Below are 21,965 nucleotides of genomic sequence, written 5' to 3'. Positions count from 1 at the left end.
CACTTTGCGACCAAATGTGTCTGCTTCGACTCTTCCCCATTTCTGGTAGGTAACTGTGTGGTAAAGGCGACCACACTGCGACCAGATTTTTGACCGGAAAAAACGGTGTTGATGCAAAATGTCGACACGTGTCATAATGTCGACCGAAAATGGTTGTATGGGGTGTTTACGAAAGAAAGACTAAATGCGTTCCAAGATTTAGCATTAGCTAAACATTTCCACGTTAGTTCACTGCATAATAAGTATTAAGTAATATTACAATTAAAACAACATTAATGGGCAAAATAAAATAGAAATTGAGATGCATTTGTTCTTTTGCAGTGTAACCGGAAAATCATTATTTAAATTACGTTTGGCGTTTTCTAACAACGATTCTCATTTACACTTAATATTAAAAGAAGTAGGTATATACATTAGTAGAATTATTTCGCAAACTATCATAAATTTGTATACAATAAAAGTCGCTTACTTTATTGCAATAAGTAACTAACTAAACTAAAGAATAAAGAATTTTATATTTATTTCAAGAATTTGGCATTACAACACCAGCAGTACATTGATCCCCACACTAGGCTCAGCCTTCAACGTGGGAATCTCAGAGAAGTATCGAAATGGTACGGTTCCTATTTTAACAGAATATTATTATTGTTAAGAGGCTGTCAATACCTAAAGCGCGCACACTGTCTATTTGTATCGGAGTAAATGAGATAGCAATGTCGCATGTTACTGGGCCTGGGCAAGGGAATAATAAGAAAAATATTTAAATAAAAAAAAGTGGATTATTAGTGTCATATTTTACTCAACAGCGGTTTAGACATAAAACCGTTTAATTGTGATTTTAAGACCAATCTTTGCAATTATTTTCTATCGAGCCGATTTCGTTTAATCATGTATCGAGTACAACCACGGTCTTTGAAATATAATTAATATGAACATATATTTTTCTTACTTGACTAAAACAAATAGTCTTTCTTAAAAAACTGTTTAAGTAACATCAATTTCAAGGACATTGGGTGTTGACAGCCTCTTAAAGCTAAATTAAATATAAGATTTTTTTTTATTATATGTTTAATTATCAAACTAAGTACAAAGACAGTTAAAGAGGTCTCAGTAAGTTGTATATACTGCTTACATATTTTATCGGGTGAGAATACGTTTGTGCCAAACGCCACTTACACTGGTTTGCAGAAGAGCAAAGGAACCAAAAAAAAAAATGTTTCGAAAAGTTTTATATTTAGGAAATATTAAACTTATTTATAATTTAGGAACATAATGTTTACTTTTAATATTTTGAGTATTATAGCTGTAATCATGAAATAAAAGCATTTTTATTATTGCCATATCCATTTTTGATGAGTAAATATTAAACTTACCTACAATGTATGACATGAGACAAAATTTTGGATAGGGCACAATTTTTGTGATAATTTTCTGTTAATAGAGTGTTAATTATCCTATAGTAAAATTCGGATATATTTTCTTCAAAAATAATAGCTTATTTTTTGTTATTTTAGGAATCATTAAATAACGATTATGCTCACAAATGGATATGGCACAAACCAATGTTGAGGTAATCAATTACTTTTGTAATTTTAACAACAAATTAGATTACGTGTAGTTGAATGATTTGTAGTTGATTACAAGTAATTACAACTACTTGTAATTAAGTTAACTTTGTTATTTGTAATCGAAATTACATTAATTTATAATCAAAATTTCTCAATTACTTCTTGATAGGCAAAGATGAGCATATTTAGTACTTTTGTACTCTCTCAGTAAACAAAGGTAATAATTTTTTTTTCTATAATATTTTCATACACTCACTTAACCTCACGCCATATAAAGTTTAAAAAATAGCTCGGGTGCCACTTCATGGAACTGGCCACTTGACAAAAACTCGTTTTTGTCCCAAAAATTTTATATTTTTTAAAAGTCATTTGTACAAAACCTTGTAAAACTAACATATTTTTTGTAAATGAAATGTCAAACTTTTTATGTTAAGATCAACATAAAATTCGTTCATTTTTTTTAACCTGATTTGGGATACAAATATGATCGAAAACATTTTTTGAGTAAAAGTAATTTGTAATCGCATAAAGTAATTTATTACAGATTACAATCACAAAATGTAGTTATTAATTCGATTACTAACTACAAAATGTAGTTAGTAATCATTAATCAAAGGCTCAACTACTTTTTCCTAGTAATTGTAATTTGTAGTTTAAACTACATGTTGTAATCATAATCGTTAATCTGTAATCCAACTACTTTTTGCCCAACACTGGCCACAAACGTATTCTCAGCCGACGATTTATGATCTCGGTACCAACACGCGTAAAACTAGAACGTGTTCCGGCCTAAAAGGAAAGGATAAAGGAAGGCGCTTTGGGTTGATCAATTATATTTACAATAAAAATGTTTTTGAAGAAAACATTTAGGATATGATGGGATCAAATCGGTTTCTTTACGATGTTTTCTGTCACCGAAAAGCAAATTCAGGGGGGATTTACCTACATCTTCTTGGGTCAGAAGGGTTAGAGCCGGCGTAGCTTTATTTGACGTTCATAAGCGCGTTTTAATCTGCCTACGTGATTAGATTAATAAACATCTTTATCAATATTAGGTATCATAATTTGTAATATTATCACAAAAAACAGAAAAATTGCAAGTAAAACCGTGTTCTGCTATAGTTGGAATTTTTTGAGGTGATTTTTTGAGCTTAAATTCTTACCTGTATTGTTTTTTTATGGTTAGCTACTGTTCCGTCATGAGTGAACAGGCTAATGTTAAAAAGAATTTTACCATTCCAATATTCCGTACTCAATATTTGTTATAGTTTCGCCATGTCCATCTGTGTCCATCTATATCCGTCCGCAAAAAGTTGATGGCACGTATATATAAATCAGTTACACCGACAAAGTCGTCCTTTTAGGGTAGCTCCCCTACACGAAAAGTGGGGATAATTTTTTTTCGCTTCAACCGTATAGTGTGGGGTTGCAATGGATAGATTTTTCAAAATAAATATGAGTCTTCAAGAATCATTTTTCATTGCACTGAGATAAAAAAAATCTTTCCCCTCTAAATTGAAGCCCAAAAATCAACTCAAAAACTTCCATCATTAATATTGCATCAAATGACAATTGACATCAAACCTTGCAAGAAACGTTTCTATAAATGCTTTACATAGACAAAATTGTTGATTCATAGACGATACAAAGCCCTCGCTTTACTCTGGATTCAACAACATACGCTTGATTTATCGTTTTCTTTCATCTAGTTCCCGTTAGCGTGTTGTGTTGTTGCCAAAACAGTGGAACTTTATACGGTACAGTCAAAATAGGTAGATTTATGCTAGAAGTAGCTTTTGCCCGCGACTTTTCTACGTGAAATGATTAAATCTTATCTATTTCATATAAAACCCTACTCATAGTGTTGTGTTCCTGCCGGTAAGTAAGGTTGCCAGAGCTCAACGAGGGGGGGGGGGGGGCGGGTTTAGGGTCTGCAACGCGCATGTAACTCCTCTGGAGTTGCAGGTGTACATAGGCTACGGAGACTGCTTACCATCAGGCGGGCCGTATGCTTGCCAGCGACGTAGTATAAAAAAAAATATTCCACCCCCTTTTCACCCCTAAAGGAATGATTTTAGAGATAAAAACTCTCTCTCTACACGCTGGCCCATCTTAGTGGGCCAGTATGATGGCCCATCGTGTAGAGGAGCCATAAAAGTCGTTAGGGACCTCATCCTATTGTCACTGTGACGAGATACGAAATGGTACTGAAATTAAATTCCTTGGCCACACCTGTTAGTACGCGAACATTGTAGCCAATAACCGCTTTCAGCTTGCCAGTAGACTAGTACCAAAATAATCAGACGTATTTGGAATCTCCGAAAATATCTTTACAGTACATATGGGGCTACTTTATAGCACTAGTGCGAGAAGTAGCATATTACGTTACTGTGTCGAACATTTAAAGGGCCATATGTACTGTAAAACGTTGTACGATACAAGTGCGAAAAATAGGAAATTCGAAACGAGTGGCGATAAATTAAAACACGACCGAAGGGAGTGTTTTAAATCGACACGAGTACGAATGTACTATTTTATCCTGGTAAGGAAGCGTTTAGGTAAGTAGCGGTTGGCTGGCCGCCAGCGACCAATATAGACGCGACATGTGCTAAGTCGGGTTTAGGTATGTTGCTGTCAAAGTGTCAGGGGCTTCTAGGAGCTACTTAGATGTCGTTTTTGGTATCGTTCAAATTTAGACTAATGTACCAACAGCCGTAAAAGTGGCCATAGCGATTTTTTAATGAATTCATTCATAACTTCTCCATGAAACTGTCCCTGCGCCATAGAAGGCCCGATTCTTAAGCTTGCTTACTTTCAAAATTTCATACTTTTACAAGTGCGAATGGGTTCAAATTTTGCGTCCATGTTCGCTAGTTAGATACAATTGCAAGTTCATATTAATTATAAAATAATTTTATAAATTTCCTATTTGGCAGTATTATCAAGTAAACTGATAATTTCGTTTGTGCTATTATGCCTCTTCGCTGAAGTTTTATTGTCCGAATTTCACTTTCCAACCAAATTTTTCGCAGATGATTTACTTTGGCAAACATAATTTTCATTATGATGACGTTTCACCTAGTAGAATTATTGTTAAGTAGATTACATTTCTTTCACCGAATTATTCAATTGGCTAAATATTTATTATACGATAACGTCTAATCATTTGAAAAATGCGGATGACGACGAGCGAAGCGAGGAGGAGCGTGTTAGTTTAACTGTGGCCACGATGGCATTCGGCAAAGTTTGACAAGGATTTAGAGAACCCTAGTTTATTAATAACTACAACAAAAACCTTAGCACCTGCCAACTACATACGTCACAGCGCAGTTCGTCCACCCTGAGAAAATAGATCGCAGTTGACAAATTGCCGCAAATTAGCTACGGGCGGCCTGTGAACCTGCGGCGTAGAGATAACATCCCACGTGTTCCTAGCAAACATAACAGGCGTACCTATTTGTATACCTGTATATATATGATAGTTGTAGACCATATTTTATAAAATATAAGATATTGACATTTCCCTGCATTTATATTTATAAAAATAAAAAATAAAATATTTTTATTTCAGAACCATCAGAATTCCATAAAACATTGTTAATACCATCGTTATAGCTAGGGGTTAGTAAGTACATTAAAATCAAATCAAATCCAAACATAATACGAATAATAAATAATTAATAATATTTACATAATAACAATGAAATCATGATTCATAGTAAAATAAAAATTAGTTGAAATAATGAATACAAAAATAATTAATAAATCAACATGTCAAATTCAAAATAAAATAGACTAGAATAATAATTACGATGTCAAAATTTACTATTTTTATTCATATTCCCATAAATAATGATTTCATGTCAAAAGAGCAATAGGTACATGTATAAAAATGTCGTAATATTTTAATTAATAATTTTGACCCATGTACACAGGATGGAACTCTCTGGTCTGTCTGTCGGCAATTATTATTTATTATGTTATTTATTATTAATTATGAAGTAGCATTATTCGTCAAAAAATATCCTGATCGATTTCAACGTCATAGCGTATGTAACTATCTCAGACCACGTGATAATGATAAGATAGTAAGCCAAACTGCCAATACTGCTCTATTAAAGAAAAGTTTATTTGGTCTAGCGCCTAAAATATATAACAAGATACCATTAGACATTAGGAATTGTAAATATTGACATGTTTACGAAAAGGACGAGAGAATTGTTATTGGAAAAATGCTATTATAATATTTTCCTACTCCTCTACTGTTATCTGTCATTTATGCATTCATTAACACGAATATAAGAACATACATAAAAGGTTTCGAGAAAAGTCTATATTGTCTATTCCTCATAATAGCACTTGTGCTTTTAATCGCTATAACGTTACTGCGATTAATGGCTACCAACCTAACAAAATCAAAACGAATAGTTTTAAACTAAGTGCATTGCTGCCAACTTACAAAATATTCATTTGGTTGCATATTAAAAACAATTACTTCATAAGTGCATGTGACACCCGTAATATAGCAACATCCATAGACTACGAAGACCGCTTAGCGTTGCTTGTTACTCTCCGTAGGCTACGGTGGCCAAAATCGAGAAAAAACTGTCCAAAAATTTAATTTAGCAAGTAGCAAGTACCAGGGCCTCATGAGTTACGAGAAGGTGTCGCTGACCGGCCGGCCACGGCCTGGGGCGGGCCGGGCGCGTAACAAGGTATGCTCGCGCGTCTTGGCTATATACTTTTGCTTTGTTTACCTAAATTAAGATTTATTTTTGTTGACTCGTAGGAAAAGTATTGTATGCAACGTTGTATAAGTATGTCAAAAAAATGCTCGTGGCGTATTCCTTTACAATGTTCGCCTACGCCTTCGGCTCCGGCTCACACTGTAACTCGCCTTTTTTGACCCTTCTTATACAACTATTGCATAAAATACTATAATGACTTTTTGAATGATGATAGTTTTTAAGGATTTAGTGTAGTTATTTAATTTATAATTTGTACGCCGAGAGGCAAAACATGACGGACATTATTGTAAATATAAGATCACTACGTGTATGTATACTCACTCATGTTTTACAAATAAATTATCTCTTATCTCTTATTGTATATACGTAAGTTGCTGGCCTAGCGGTAAAAGCGTACGGCTTTCGATCTAGAGGTCGCGGGTTCGAACCCCAGCTCCTATAGTTGTTAGATTTGTAGCTGGCCCTCAACGGCTTATCTTTTGTCCATTGTTAACTAAAACGGCGCGTGCCACTACCTGCAAAAAAAGGGCCCGGTTACTTTAACCGGTTATTTAATTACAACTCCTATGGTAATTGAAATAAGATTCAAAATGAACAAATGGAAAAATAATTTGCTAGTTCTTGTGTGGTCCCTATGCGGTTACTGAGTGCCGGCGAGTCGAACGCTACCGAATACAGAATACAGAATACAGAATTTTATTGGTAAAATAAAAGTACGTCTTACAAGTCAAAATAAAATACAATTTTACAATTAATAATTATAGATTCAATGAAACAAATCAGGAATAGAAAAATAATAATATTTCGTTTCACGATGTTGGGTCAATGATCTTTGGTTAAGGTTATGTTATACACATGAAGTCATCAAAAAATTGAGTCAGTTTTCGAGTCCTTTAATGTAGACCGAACCAGCCTAAAATGTGTCCTCGATATGCGTAGCAAAGGCGCGTTATCGGAGAGCATACCTACACTGGTTTTTTAGCGTTAGACTAGCCCGCGCTCAGGTGACAATTAGAATTATACGACCCTTTTTTTTTGCAGGTGCAATTGCATACCCTCCTGCAATTGAGGGGGGATTTAAATCTTCTCTGGTCAGAGGTGTAGGGCTAGAGCCGGTGTAGCTTTTTTTGATGTCCATAACCGCATTGTAATATGCCTACTTGAATAAGAAACTATCTTTATCAAATGGGAAAATAAATTGTATATCATCTACAGAATAGCTACCAATCATCAGGCATTTCGTAACATACAATGAACTTTCGGTGGATTATTTCGGACATAGATATAGAAAGTGTCGCGCGCGACCTGGTTTCTCTGGCCGGGGGCCAAATTGAACGGATCTGCACTCATATGTGATGTCAATAACAGACGAAAAAGCGGGAAAGTGCGAGTTGGACTGGATCATTGAAGGTTCTGTACTTACCATTAGATTTTTTATTAGTTTCAAATTTGACCAGCTATTTATTATATTAGGATAATAACAGCAATAGAAATACATTTTTTGACACAATTCTTCATTTTGTCTGTTTATTACCAGTGCAAGCCTGATGCTGACCGGCAGATACTAAAATACCATAAAATTCAGGTTTCACCCTCCTGTTTCATTTTTAACTTAATTTTAGTTTTATTTTGCTACTACTGTCTAGGTACCATTTTATTTATTTAGTGGTATGGCATGTTTTTATAAAAAAAAAGCAATGACTTAAATTAAATTGGCTCAAGACTTCGCCCAAAGTCTCATTTCGTCACTCTCTTAACTTGTCATTATAGTCACGTGGGCAATTATTCTGATTATTCAACATTCCTAAATACATCGTCACTATCCCATTTTCTCCACATTCCTATGTAGTCCAACTGGTCCACAATCCTCGACGTCACAATTTCATAGAAGTTCGATGTTTATAATAAAATATAATAGCTAGTTGTTAGCTTAACAGTCTCTTGACGTGAAACATGTATTACATACAATTTTTTTTTTATTATTCTTTGACATTTGGAGAACCTTTACACCTCCAAATCTTATTAATGTCATTATTATTGTTTATTATTATCTTTCTCAGACCGTGGGGACCTTATACATCTCCAAACTTAATGTATTAACCGTGGAGACTATACGTCTCTGTCATATTGTATAATATACTTGACTTGGTACATACTAGTTATGTATTCTGTAGCATTAGTTTATGAGACTGCTTGCTTAACAGTCCAGACCAGACGCGATTTATTTATTCAGTATAAATTTTATTTTGACACTTGGAGAGACTTTACACTCCCAAATCTTATTAGTATTAGTACTCTGACATTGGGGACCTTTTACATCTCCAGATTTAATGTATTTTGACACATGCATTGCCAGGGCTATCAAAATCACCGACAACTTAGTTTGGTAAAACTCTTTTTTTTTAAGTCATTTTAGAATTGTAGGTAATTTGACACCTAGTCTGATCCGCTACTTTTGGACACAAAAATTGGAATGGAACATGGACGCAAAAATTAAAAATCTAATAAAACTAAGAAATTTTGAAAGTAGCCAATCAAGTCAAGCCTGAACAATAGGGTCCAGATTGTCACCGTTCATCACGGAACCCTAAAAAAAGCACTGACAGGTCAACAATTGTTTGATTGAGCGTGAATTTGCCGAAATTGTTAGTTAGTGGGTAGGCTTCGGTAGTTTTTTCCCGTATTGTGCAGTGAAATTTGGTTTCAACTCTATTGGACTGCGAATGATTTATAACCGACTTCAAAGAAGAGGACGTTCTTAATTTGTCGGTCTTTTTTTTAGCAATGTTTCCTGATTTAACGAAAAAGTCTAAAGCTATTTAAATAGTACATTGTGCAACGAGGAGGGTTAGTAAATTTTTGAATAATACGAGGGAATTAAAGACCCGAGTTCGCACTTGCGAAGAAAAAACTATTTTTTAGCGAAATAATTCTTAAATGCGGTGACATACCAAACATTCGGCCGCCATTTTGTAATTTCTTTACATGTTAGGGATTGAAGGCATAGACCTATAGGGAGCGTGCATGAACTGTAGGAGGCAGCACACGAGCCGTCAGATTTTTGGTGCGAGGCGTAAATGTGATGTTTATTGTTCCGATGTAGCCCACAAGATGGCAGAACCTACTATGTACAAGAAAACACGTGACGTGTACATGTACATGTTTATGGTTCCGATTCAGGCCACAAGATGGCAGACCCTCCAACGCGCACGGTCCCTATTCGGCACTCAGCCACGATTGAAATGTATGTAAAAATATTTTAAACGGCTATTAATTTATTCGAATTGAATAATTTTAAACAAAAATTTTAAATTATAAACGTCAGTATTTTAAAAGTAAAACTCATTTATGCTACTTGGTTTGTATGAATAAGGGACATAATTTAGAAAAACCTCACAAATAAATACCCTTACCGGAATTCAAACCCGGGACCTCCTGCTTCGTACCTAAGCGGAATTACTACTGTCTAAGCTAGGACACCGTTTAAATGGATCGAACACTTTTATATAAAGTAACTTTAAGTTTCAAGGTAAGTTCTACTGTATTGAAATACATAATATGAAATATCTCTGAATCGCAAAATATTTTTTACTTCTCATGCTAAGCGTGTAAGCGGCATAAAATTGCTTATTATGCTCTAGAGCACAAAGTAAGACTACCTATTACGAACCTTATTCCCTTAGATATAAAGTTCAAAACTGCCCCCGCCCGCGCGCCACCGCCCGCCGTGCTCCCGACCGGCGCGCCCCCGAACACTCTGACTACGATTTTCTTTAGTCTTGAAAGAAATACGGCAAATTATCCTGAAATATTTTTGCATAATTTCCTCGCAATCGAAGTGAAAAGCAGAGTATTATACTCAGGCATACATGTCCATTTTTATCCTCGACTATATTGGGACTTGCTGTGCTCGGACCAATTAATTGCCTCGGATAAAAATGGATAGCTTTATGCCCTTGTAGTACAATCTACTATTCTCACACTGTAGTAAGTCACATTCTGATTATCATTTTATGTCCGTCGTGAACCATGAACTCGCTATTACATTAATCAAAATGGAATAGTGACAAACACAATTGTTATATTGACAAACGGCTTATTTAAATGTAATAACTTAATCCCAATGACCCGCAATACCCGCATAGCTGGCGGGAAGTTTTATTGTCTTATCTTATTACATTTAGTCCAAGCCGGAAATTATCACTGACCCCTTGAATCAAGACAAATTATGTAAGCAAGCTTTAAAATTTGGGTAGAGTTATTGACTCATATGTGCGCACGGCTGTGCCCCCGCCAAGTCGAGAAAAAAAAACGGCACGGCCGTAACATCTTTTTCTTCAAGCAGTTCAGGCCATTTTCGACCCCCCTATAACTTCTTTGTGTGTAAAACTTGAAGCTTGAATTTTCAGTAACCAAGCAGGCATTGCATAAACACAGTATATTTCAAATTTCATTAAATTTGAACTAGTAGTTCAAGAATTATAACAAGTCAAAGTTTCTTAATTTTGTCACTCACTCACTGACTGACCGATTATCAAAACTTTAAGGCACTACTAGCAGATATAGAAGCTTCAAATTTAGAATACAATTAGTGTTTAGTGTGTAAATCAAGGTAAAACTCATATAGTTTGCAATATCAGTCCAGTTTTCTATTGCATAAATTGCATAAATAACTTGAATAAACAGAATGACTTGACCATCGCATAAAACACAATGTGTCTCTCTCTATATTATATTAGATTTTTTAGTGCATCTTCGACATTGCTCTTAGTTTTAAGATGACGATCGTTATGAAATATATTCCTAATATTTAAGTTGACACGATTTTACATTGTTTACTTATTTAATATTTTGCATTTTCCTCGCGTTGTCACGGCATTTTGCCACGGCTCATGGGAGCCTAGGGTCCACTTGACAACTAATCCCAAGATTTGGCGTAGGCACGAAAGCGACTGCCATCTGACCTTCCAACCCAGAGGGGTAAACTAGGCCTTGTTGGGATTAGTCTGGTTTCCTCACGATGTTTTCCTTCACCGAAAAGCGACTGGTAAATATCAAATGATATTTCGTACATAAGTGCCGAAAAACTGGTACGAGTCAGGGTTTGAATCCGCGACCTCTGGATTGCAAGTCGCACGCTCTTACCGCTAGGCCACCAAGCGCATAATATAAATTCGTGTAGATTTATTATTATGAAATAAATGAAATCAAATCAAATCAAATCATCGTAGTAGCCGGGCCGTGAGGCGTAAAAACAAATAGAAAGGAATGTAAAGATTCGTACAATTTTTTTTATACTACGTCGGTGGCCAACAAGCATACGGCCCGCCTAATGGTAACCAGTCTCCGTAGCCTATGTACGCCTGCAACTCCAGAGGAGTTACAAGTGCGTTGCGTTCCCCCCCTCGTTGAGCTCATACACACACATTTATATTTCTAGTTAGCTTTCGTAGCTCAATTGGTTAAGAGCGATCGGACCGGTGTTCCCGAAGGTCGCAAGTTCGAGTCTTGCCGAAAGCCGGTTAATTTTCGCATTTTTTCTTTAATATACATACATATATTTTTAATTCATATTTCAGTAACTTACCAGCATCCGTGATTTCCAAGCTCCTTTGGACCACAGCAAGTAACACTAAAACCACAACACACAAATCTCGATCCTTAGCCATCTCCACTGCACAGTCAAGTCCGTACCATTTTTCAAAGCACCGAACACCGAACACATCGAATCTTAAATTTAATTTTCCGTTAAAAACGCAATTAAAAAAAAACTTTTTTTTCTAATTTTCCACGCACATCTACACAAACTTATCCCGACACTATTTACTTCATACTAAAAGTGATTCCAGTTTTCAAAGTAGGTGAAACGATTTTTTTATCGACCTACTTTATCGTTAATGTTTTCCGTTTCATAAGAGACAATTCCATTTTCGAAATAAACTTAAATCCATTTTCAAAATAAGAACACTCGGATCTAACCGAAAACATTCCATTTTCAAACGGAACTTGCTAAAATTCCACAAAGAATTGGTTTATTTTCGTATCACCAAAAATATGGATTTATTTTTGTCCCGTTGCTCGTAGTTTTTGGAACTGTTCCAAGGATTTCTTTCGTCCATTTCTGTGGACAGCCGGATACGAATCTGGAACAGAAATGATATTCTTAATGATGTAAACACTTCAGTTTGCACGTGAATTTAAAAACACGCTTAAGAAAAAAGGCGTTCATTGTGTATGAAACTCATCATACAAAATTATCCATTATTTATTGCTTTTCGAGTCTATAAATACTTTTAACAAATTATGAATGGCGGAGAAAAAGGTTACCTACATATTTCAAATAATCCCAGTGAAAATGCATTTTGGTCTAAGGTTTGTACTTAAGCAGTAACTGTTGCTTAGGGACGCTCGGAATTTAAATTGGATTTTCTTGCAAGTTGCAAATTTTTGACCCGCTTTATTTTTAACCCCGACCTTCGGGTGTTATTAGTTTTACAGCAGCGCTATGTGTGTATGTCTGTCTATGATCCCGTAGCTCTTAACTGATTTCGATGCGGGTTTTTCATATTAAATCAGGTTGTTTAGCGATAGTTCTTAGACTTTTTTTTAATACTACGTCGGTGGCAAACAAGCATACGGCCCGCCTGATGGTAAGCAGTCTCCGTAGCCTATGTACGCCTGCAACTCCAGAGGAGTTACATGCGTGTTGCCGACCCTAATCCCCCCCACCCCTCGTTGAGCTCTGACAACCTTACTCACCGGCAGGAACACAACACATATATCAAAATCAGTTCATCCGTTTGTAACTGAGGAACGGTGTCGTTCGATACCTCCCTGGAAGGGAGGTATGAGTGGCCGCTTCCGCCTTTCGACTGTGGCAGCTGTGGCGGGTCGCTCCCCATGTGGGGAGTCAATTGGCCGTCCTGTGGAGGACGGTGTGTAATGCTGGTGTAGCTACCGATCGTTACCCAACCCCACGACCCCTAGCTTGGTGATACCGTTTGAGCCAACCGGTAGCTTAGCTGGCGTGTGCGGCGTTATAATAATATTGTAAATAAGAGTGTGTCTGTCTGTCTGTATGTTATCTGTTACCTTTAACCGAGATAGTTTGAGTACCGGGAAAAGACATAGGATAGGTATTATGTCGGAAATCATCCCTAAACAGGATGAAAGACGGAGGAGGAATTGAGATAACTAGTGGATCTGTGAGCTTTAGACCTAGCGTTAAGCTTAGAAAAAGTGAAAAATACTTAGTTCAATAAGTTATCACAGTGATCTCAAAATGTTCTTAAGCGCCATAGACGCTATTGGCGCTTAAGTACTTTATACTACTGCTTAAGTGCTTCGTACTTTATAGTACTGTGATTGTAATTTGAATTAATATCTTTTGTTATTGTTTTTAATTTCTTTATATAATATGTTGCTTTTTAGCGATAAGACCGCCTGTTGTCTGCCTCTAAATTTAATCAATGGTTTATTTTTCTTGTATATTTTTACTGAGGTGTGCCAATAAAGAGTATTCTATCTATCTATCTATCTATGTTGACATTATTAATTTATAGTTAAGTGCATTTAAATGATTTTGTTATAAATTATTATAATGTAACTGACAGTGTATGATTAATACCAATAAAAATTCTATCTATCTATCTGTCTATACCAATTTCCAAATTAAAAAAAAACCTATAAACTGGGTAGCAAAAAAAACTATTTAATCTTAGAATCTGGTCACAAATTTTCACGAGAATCGGTTAAGAATTGCGACCTGTAGAGAAGAAAATCCGGATAAACGAAAGCAAAATGCCAGAGTTATAACGGTGACCATCGGTAACGCTTCAGTCAATTAATAAATTGTCTGATAATTAGGGCCTGTTTCACGATGTCCAAGTAAAGTATTGGATAGCTAATTAATTAATAATGTGTAATTTAATTTATTAATGTGTAATTTCTTGGGGTAGTAAAAAACAAAAAAATGTAAGTCTTTCTTCTACGGAAGCTGAATATGTTGGAATATCGGAGAGTTGTAAAGAGGCAATTTACTTGAGAAATTTATATCAAGAGATCACAGGGGATGTGTATTGTATTGATATTTTTAATGATAACCAAAGTGCCCATAAACTCTTGCACAACCCGGTTTTCCATAATAGAACAAAACATATTGATATTAAATATCATTTTTGCCGGGAATGTGATAATAATAATATAGTTAAGGTTAAGTATATGTCAACAATAAATATGCTAGCTGATTTGTTAACAAAGGCATTAAACTCTATTAAACATCATAATTTTATGAAATTGATGGGTATGCAACCCCGGTGTATAGTTATGCAGTAGTATGTAGTTGGCATTGTATGTAATGTACTTTATTTTGATATAGTGGGGGTATTGGTTGTTATCAAAATAAATAACATAGTAGCGACATCTATAATGATTTGTAGCAGTGTTTCATTACTGTATCTATATACTGTACTGTATCTGTAGTTTAAAAAATAAAATCAGTCCGTTCTAAATCGTTACAATGGTCGTTTCTTTTAACATTAACAAATAAATTAACTGCCAGATAAACCTTCCTGCAAAACTTAGCACTTTACCAGTTAAGCTTATTTGAAGACCGTGAAACGACAACTTTATTCGTCAGATCAGTGGCAAGTAGCTTATTCAGGACTTGACTTGGACATTGTGAAACAGGTTCTTAATGTCTTCTTCTTCACGTGCCATCTCCGTCCAGGAGGTTGGCAACCATATGTCTATATGTCTCTCTATGTTCAGTCATGCGAATTAGTCCATCTATGCTCTTCACTTTTAACCAGTCTCTTATATTTTTAGTCCATGATGTGCGCCTTCTACCACGACCACGCTTGCCTTCAATTTTTCCTTCAATTATTAATTTCAGTAGGTTGTATTTATTGTTTCTATATATATGTCCAAAATACGCTGCTTTTCTTTTCTTAATTGTTGATACAACCTCTAGGTCTTTTTTCATGATTTCCAAAACTCTGATATTAGTTATCCTATCAGTCCATTTTATTTTGAGCATCCTTCGATAAATCCACATTTCAAAAGCCCTTAGCTTGTTGATTAAATTCTTTTTCAAGGTCCAGCTTTCGGAACCATACATAAGAATTGGGATGATGTAACATTTAACCATTCGCCACCTCAGTTCTTAATGTAAGAAATTAAAAAATGCTCAAATTTAATGGTTTCCATTCGACTTTATCCAGGCGTATATACTTATAGTACTTATTCTAGCTGCTGTTATTAAAAGAGATGCAGCAGATATTCGATTACTATCCGGTATCTGGCCTATCCGGCCCACATTTTATTATCCGGCCGGATTCTACGCAGACGAAAATAGCGGCCAAAAGCTAGTTTGTTATATGAATTGGCTTAGTCGTAATTGGAGGGTAGTAACGAATAGATTTTAATTAATTTATGAAAAAGCTTATTATATTAGCCTTATTACCTTATTCATAATTAATTACTAAGATTCTTTGTATTCGCACAAAATGTAGCTAAATTAATGAAGTTTTATTTTAGGTACCTACTATCCAATGTCGAATTATTTATTCATAAGTTTTCTTTCCATCTACATTAATTTCTGTACCCCTAGTGTAAATTTATTCTATGGCGTGACGTGACGTACGCGTTTGCGTTAAGTCTCATTTTGTATAGAATTTTGAGTTTCCAAAACGTACCGCTTGGCGCGCTGTTTCTAAATCCCATACAAAAAGAGACTTAACGCAAACGCGTAGGTACGTCACGTCACGCTAACGAATAAATTTACACTAGGGGCTCTGATCTAACAATTGTACCTAACTTCTTTGCATTTAACTATAATTACATCTATTACAATGTATAAAATCGACACAGAGAACCAGTATTTTGCGCCACGGGTTGCTGTTGATTTGACAACAAACCATAGAAGCGGAGCGTGAATCTCGCGACCCAAACGCGTAAGCGCCATTAATTTTTGGCCGCTTACGACGTTTTGGTCGCGTGGTACCTGTTGCGATTGCGACAATTTTATTGTTATACCAAACAATAAAATTGTAAGCTTTAGGTACTATAGTAATAACTTAATTTTTGTACATTTAATACAGAAGCAAAGAAAGCCTGAAAATAAGTCAAATAAAAAAAAATGTTTATAAAGTTGAAATTCTAACGGAAATGGTAATGTGTATAAAAGTGACGATCGATTGTCAACTGCAGCTGCATTACTGTTGCGACATTACTACGGAGGCGTTGATGCCACCCCTGTATCTGTCAACTTAATTCATTAAATACAGGAACAGTACAGGAATTACAAACTCGTGTTCATTATGCCCTCGCCTTCAGCTTTGGCCTTCAATTTACACTCGTAAATTCTTGCTTACCATTGCTTACCACTGTAATGTCACTAATTGTTGTTATAGGCGGTGGAACAGAAGTCACATTTAAAACTAGATTGTGGTCACAGGTCTTACAAGTCTCGTTCATATTCCTAAAATCATGTGTAACCGACTTTAGTGCAATGACCTGAAGATTTACGATTTCCATTTGGCACTTTTGTAACGTTAGTATTCTTGGCACTTGCACCTTGTAAATTATTGTAATTATAGCACTAGTGATCGAAATACTTTTTTGCTGAAGGTTTTTTTTTGTTAACTACATAACTTTATATTTAAACTTGAGAGCATTAAAGAAAACCTTCAGGCACGGTACTGCCCGCGCCAAGACGAGCCAAGAGAAACGCAAGGGCACTACACACCTTTTCTCTAAGCACTTCGTTTTTTTGAACCCTCATAACTTGGTTTGGATTATACTTGATAAACAAAATTCTCGGGATATAATGTCGATTAATTAATCATAAAAAGTAGACGGCCAAGCCACATATTTTGACTAAGCTGTAGAGTTTGTGAAGTTATGGCGTCCGGCGAGATAAAGGCTTGGCTCTACATGAGATCTGATAACTTTTTTACCATGCGAGCCTTATAGTTTCATCAAGGCAATATTTTACATGAAAATGATTTTAAAGGGATATTTTATTCGTTTTTTTTTTGTGTTAAATACATCACTATTGATCTAAACTTGAGTACATTAAAGAAAACCTTCACGTAGCTACAATTAAGATTCACGCGCACCTAGACGGCACCATCTAAGAAATTGTATGTGTAAAAAAAGCTCTTGTATTAAAACGACATTCAAGTGACATAATTTTTATATATGCAGTAAGTCTTCGTACTAGAAATTTTAATTCCCCTAATTTACAGTATATCTCCCACTAATGGAGCTTTAAATGCGGACCTTATTTCTACTCGCTAAAAACCCCGAAATCGCGAAAATTATTTGACTTTTCCATAGAAAACATCGACATCTGTTCAGCCAAAATGTATGAAAAAGCCAACATTTTTTTCCTGATTTCGGGGTTGGTCCCATAATAAAATTAGCTCAGTGTAGCGAGTAGAATCGAGACCTGCATTTAAAGCCCCATCGTAGGTGACACCCTTTATATCTACTTACATGTGGGACTATGGATATTTATGCCAAACTAACTATTAACACTGGAAACAGTCATAGTTTCAAACACTTTTAGTCGCTATAGGGTCCACTGGACCCAGAACTTCGTGACCAAAAAAACTATTGAAACACGATGGTTATACACATATATTTCTTAAATGAAGATATAAAGCAATAATTAAATAATAACCGACGGTTTATAATTAGTGAATTATCACAAAGTTTACACAGTCATTTTCAAAAACTTGCCTCATTTTCTTTAATTTGTTTGCACCTTTAAATGTTATGGTAATAACATTCATAGACCTTTGTATCTCGTTATCTTAAACTGCTATTACTGACTCATTAAAAATAGTAAAAACAATTCAAAATTTATACTAAAATAAAATCCACTAATACACTCCGAATCGTCCGAATTTCACCTAATTAGAGAATTGAAACAAGAACTTTTGTGTTCAGTTTTAAAACAATTTTAATACGTAAATGAAATTTGCTAACTATTTTGGATAAAATCCTATGATTAGCTTTATTTTATACTAAAAGCTTAGCTTTGAAGATATAACCGTTTACGATCAGTCACGTAATTAGTCGCTCTTGGGTCCATTGGACCCAGAAGTGACACTTCTTAGGTACATACGTTAACGATAGCTACCGGGTCTAGCAGACCCATCTGCATTTTGGATTTGGACGTCCCGTGAACGACGAATCCGTCGTTCGTGTGTGTGACCCGCTGATGAACGTGCAAATTGACGAATCGATGCGACGAACTTTCATTTGAAGATACTGAGAACGGCACTGTCTTGCACCTAATGAGCAAGTTAGAGTTCATATTGACGACCAGTTTGGCCTAGTGGGTAGTGACCCTGCCTACGAAGCCGATGGTCCCGGGTTCAAATCCTGGTAAGGGCATTTATTCGTGTGATGAGCTTGGATATTTGTTCCTGAATCACGGGTGTTTTCTATGTATTTAAGTATTTATAAATATTTATATATTACATATATCGTTGTCTAAGTACCCCTCAACACAAGCCTTATAGAGCTTACTGTGGGACTTAGTCAATTTGTGTAATAATGTCCTATAATATTTATTTATTTATTTATTTTATTTATATTAAGTCCTCCAGACCCCTTCTCTCCCAGGGGCCTTCAGGGGGTAATATGGACCCAGGTCCAGCAGACCCATTAGCGACTGCTGAAGTGTTAAGGATCACTGTTATAAGCTGTGGACAGACTATCGGATACGGTGAAACTATAAGTGTTTTTTTTTTTACTAGAGAACCCTAACAAAAACAAACGATTCTCCCTAAAAGCTCAATTAAGTAATTTCACAGCCTTAATAGAGCCGTCAGTCTACAGTTCTGCTATTTGATTTGATTTTAATTCGACCTAATTTGAGCTAAGTGTCGTGACGGAATCACTTTATTCGTGAATTACAAGACAGAACACGACGGCGAGATCTTATTCGCACTTAAAGTATCTACTTTGATTTTAAAGCTAGGTAATGAAGGTATGTATACCTTCATTTTGTACATATATATGAGTCGAAGTCTAGCCAAAGGGCCCACTTTATCGCTTACCATAGGATGAGATTTGCTTGTATCTTTTTTTTTTATACTAACTCGGTGGCAAACAAGCATACGGCCCGCCTGATGGTAAGCAGTCTCCGTAGCCTATGTACGCCTGCAACTCCAGAGGAGTTACATGCGCGTTGCCGACCGTAACCCCGCCCCCCCTCGTTGAGCTATGGCAACCTTACTCACCGACAGGAACACAACACTATGAGTAAGGTCTAGTGTTATTTGGCTGCTGTTTTCTGTAAGGAGGAGGTACTTCCCCAGTTGGGCTCTGCTCTAGATCTGGAATGACATCCACTGGCTGTGCCCTACCACACAAAGCGAGATGACATTCACAATGCCCATACCTCTCTTTTGGATCTTTATACTAATAACCTGTTAACAAGCGACAAAGTGGGACTTTTTGCTTGGAAACGACACCTATATACGCTTAATATATATGTTATTTCCCGGAGGGTAGGCAGAGACTACGGATTTCCACTTGCTACTTTACCTCTTTAAAATACCTCTTTCGCTTCCTTCACTTTCATAACATTCCTCATACACGCTCGTCGGTTTAGGGTGCTCTTGACCTGGCCTTTCTTCAGGATTTCCCAGATTAAATCAGAGAAAGTCCGCCGAAGTCTACCCCTTCCAGCGCCCTCTTCTACTTCTCCCTTATACACTATCTTTGTTAGCCTTCTTTCACGTGTCCAAACCATCTCAACATACTTTTCTCAACCTTACCTTACCTTTATTTTGTACCTTATTAAAACGCGCATGTAACTACTCTCGAGTTGCAGGCGTACATAGGCTACGGAGACTGCTTACTATCAGGCGGGCCGAATGTTTGTTTGCCACCGACGTAGTATAAAAGTTACTATCATATTTATATTGTAGGGATTATAATATCAATAATTTACCGTATTATTCGGATTAATCCCTGCCGCTTCTTTTCGGCATCGCCCTATGCGACAACATTTCCATCTTTACCACTGAGATGGTTGGCAGTCCTCAACTGAGCTATTCTCCAGTAACTTCCTGCCTCGCACAGCTAAACTGTGGTATGAACTATCGCTTACGGTATTTCCGGACCGATACGACCGACCGACAAAACCTCTTCCTACAGCTAGTCGAAATATGACGTCACATTTTGAGTGACATGGTATCCTTTTATACGGATTAAGAGTTCAGCGGATGTCATTCCAGATCTAGAGCAGAACCCAACTGGGGAAGTACCTCCACCTTACAGAAAATCGCAGCCAAATAACACTAGACCCTACTCATAGTGTTGTGTTCCTGCCGGTGAGTAAGGTTGCCAGAGCTCAACGAGGGTGGGAGGGGATTAGGGTCGGCAACGCGCATGTAACTCCTCTGGAGTTGCAGGCGTACATAGGCTACGGATACTGCTTACCATCAGGCAGGCTGTATGCTTGTTTGCCACCGACGTAGTATAAACTAAAAAAAAAAAAGTTCCCGGCAAGCTCGGGCGAATTTCACCTCCCCATACAAACGGGAGTTTCATTCTCATTTTAAAACTACGTATTGGATTGTAATGAAACTTTGCACATACAATGACATGAGGTATATATAGTCCTGTAATTAGTTTATATGGCTCCAGTTTATAAAGCAAACGAAATAGAGAAAAAATAAGTTTTGTATGAAAAATTTAAATTCGCTGTATTTTTTAACTATGTTATCTGAAGCTACATAAACTTATCATAGGACTAGATATATCTTATCCTATTGTATATTGTCGTTGAGAGCGTAACTACGTTATGGAGAACCGAGCTCGCTGGGGACCCTTATGGTTCAGTAAAATTGGGGTTTAATATGAGAATTTTACCTTGGAATAAATTTCTTATCATGTTTCCTGAATACGTCCGAGATCGCCAAAAGTCGTGGCGCGTTGGCAGCTCTGTTTGCAGGGAGGGGATGCGGAAACTACGTCACGGCGTAGGGCGGAGCGACTATCGGTAAAACATTTAATAAAAGAGCGTACTCCCATCTTAAAGGCCGGCAACGCACTTACAACCCCTCTGGTATTGCGAGTGTCCATGGGTTTCGCTTACCATCCGTCTGCTCATTTGCCCCTATATCATAAAATAAACCGGATTAGGATTACCTAATCCGGTTTCTTTAAGTTCTCTAGTAAAACACGTCAAAGGTCTCGTCTTAGATTAAGATTAATCTTTGACGTGTTTTACCGGGATAAGTGGGGTACTCGAAGAGAGGTCTATGCTCAGCAGTAGGTAATTGAATACTAAAATGATGATGATGATCATGATGATGATGAATACCTTTGTAACAATTTTTACAAGATAGAAATATTGGGCCTTTGACTGGCATTTGACCTGGTTAATCGAACATCTTCAGTGAAAATTGCATTGTGTGTAGATAAATGAATACTGCGCACACAAATAAATAAATAAATATTATACGACATTATTACACAAATTGACTAAGTCCCACAGTAAGCTCAATAAGGCTTGTGTTGTGGGTACTTAGACAACGATATATATAATATATAAATATTTATAAATACTTAAATACATAGAAAACACCCATGACTCAGGAACAAATATCCATGCTCATCACAC

The 21,965-nt window shown here is 36.3% G+C and overlaps 1 protein-coding gene and 1 non-coding gene across 4 annotated transcripts in view; one reads left to right on the top strand and one right to left on the bottom strand.

The window, feature by feature from the left end:
* Positions 1-21,965, bottom strand: part of LOC133528127 (nephrin-like) — a 217,789-nt gene that overhangs the window by 152,359 nt on the left and 43,465 nt on the right. For 2 of the 3 annotated variants that reach the window (XM_061865362.1, XM_061865360.1), the window contains exon 2: positions 11,904-12,459. In XM_061865362.1, coding sequence (XP_061721346.1) covers positions 11,904-11,985 — 82 coding nt within the window. In that variant the 5' untranslated portion in view covers positions 11,986-12,459. Of the gene's footprint in view, positions 1-11,903; positions 12,460-21,211; positions 21,484-21,965 lie in introns of those variants that run through there. The other variant, XM_061865359.1, reaches the window with a different exon arrangement.
* On the top strand, positions 11,760-11,836 carry Trnat-ggu (transfer RNA threonine (anticodon GGU)). The gene has a single exon. It is a non-coding gene; the product is annotated as a tRNA-Thr (tRNA).

This window comes from Cydia pomonella, chromosome 19, assembly GCF_033807575.1.
Source record: "Cydia pomonella isolate Wapato2018A chromosome 19, ilCydPomo1, whole genome shotgun sequence".
NCBI lineage: Eukaryota > Metazoa > Arthropoda > Insecta > Lepidoptera > Tortricidae > Cydia > Cydia pomonella.
Note: the sequence above shows the minus strand (reverse complement) of the source record. Positions and strands in the feature narration are given on the sequence as shown.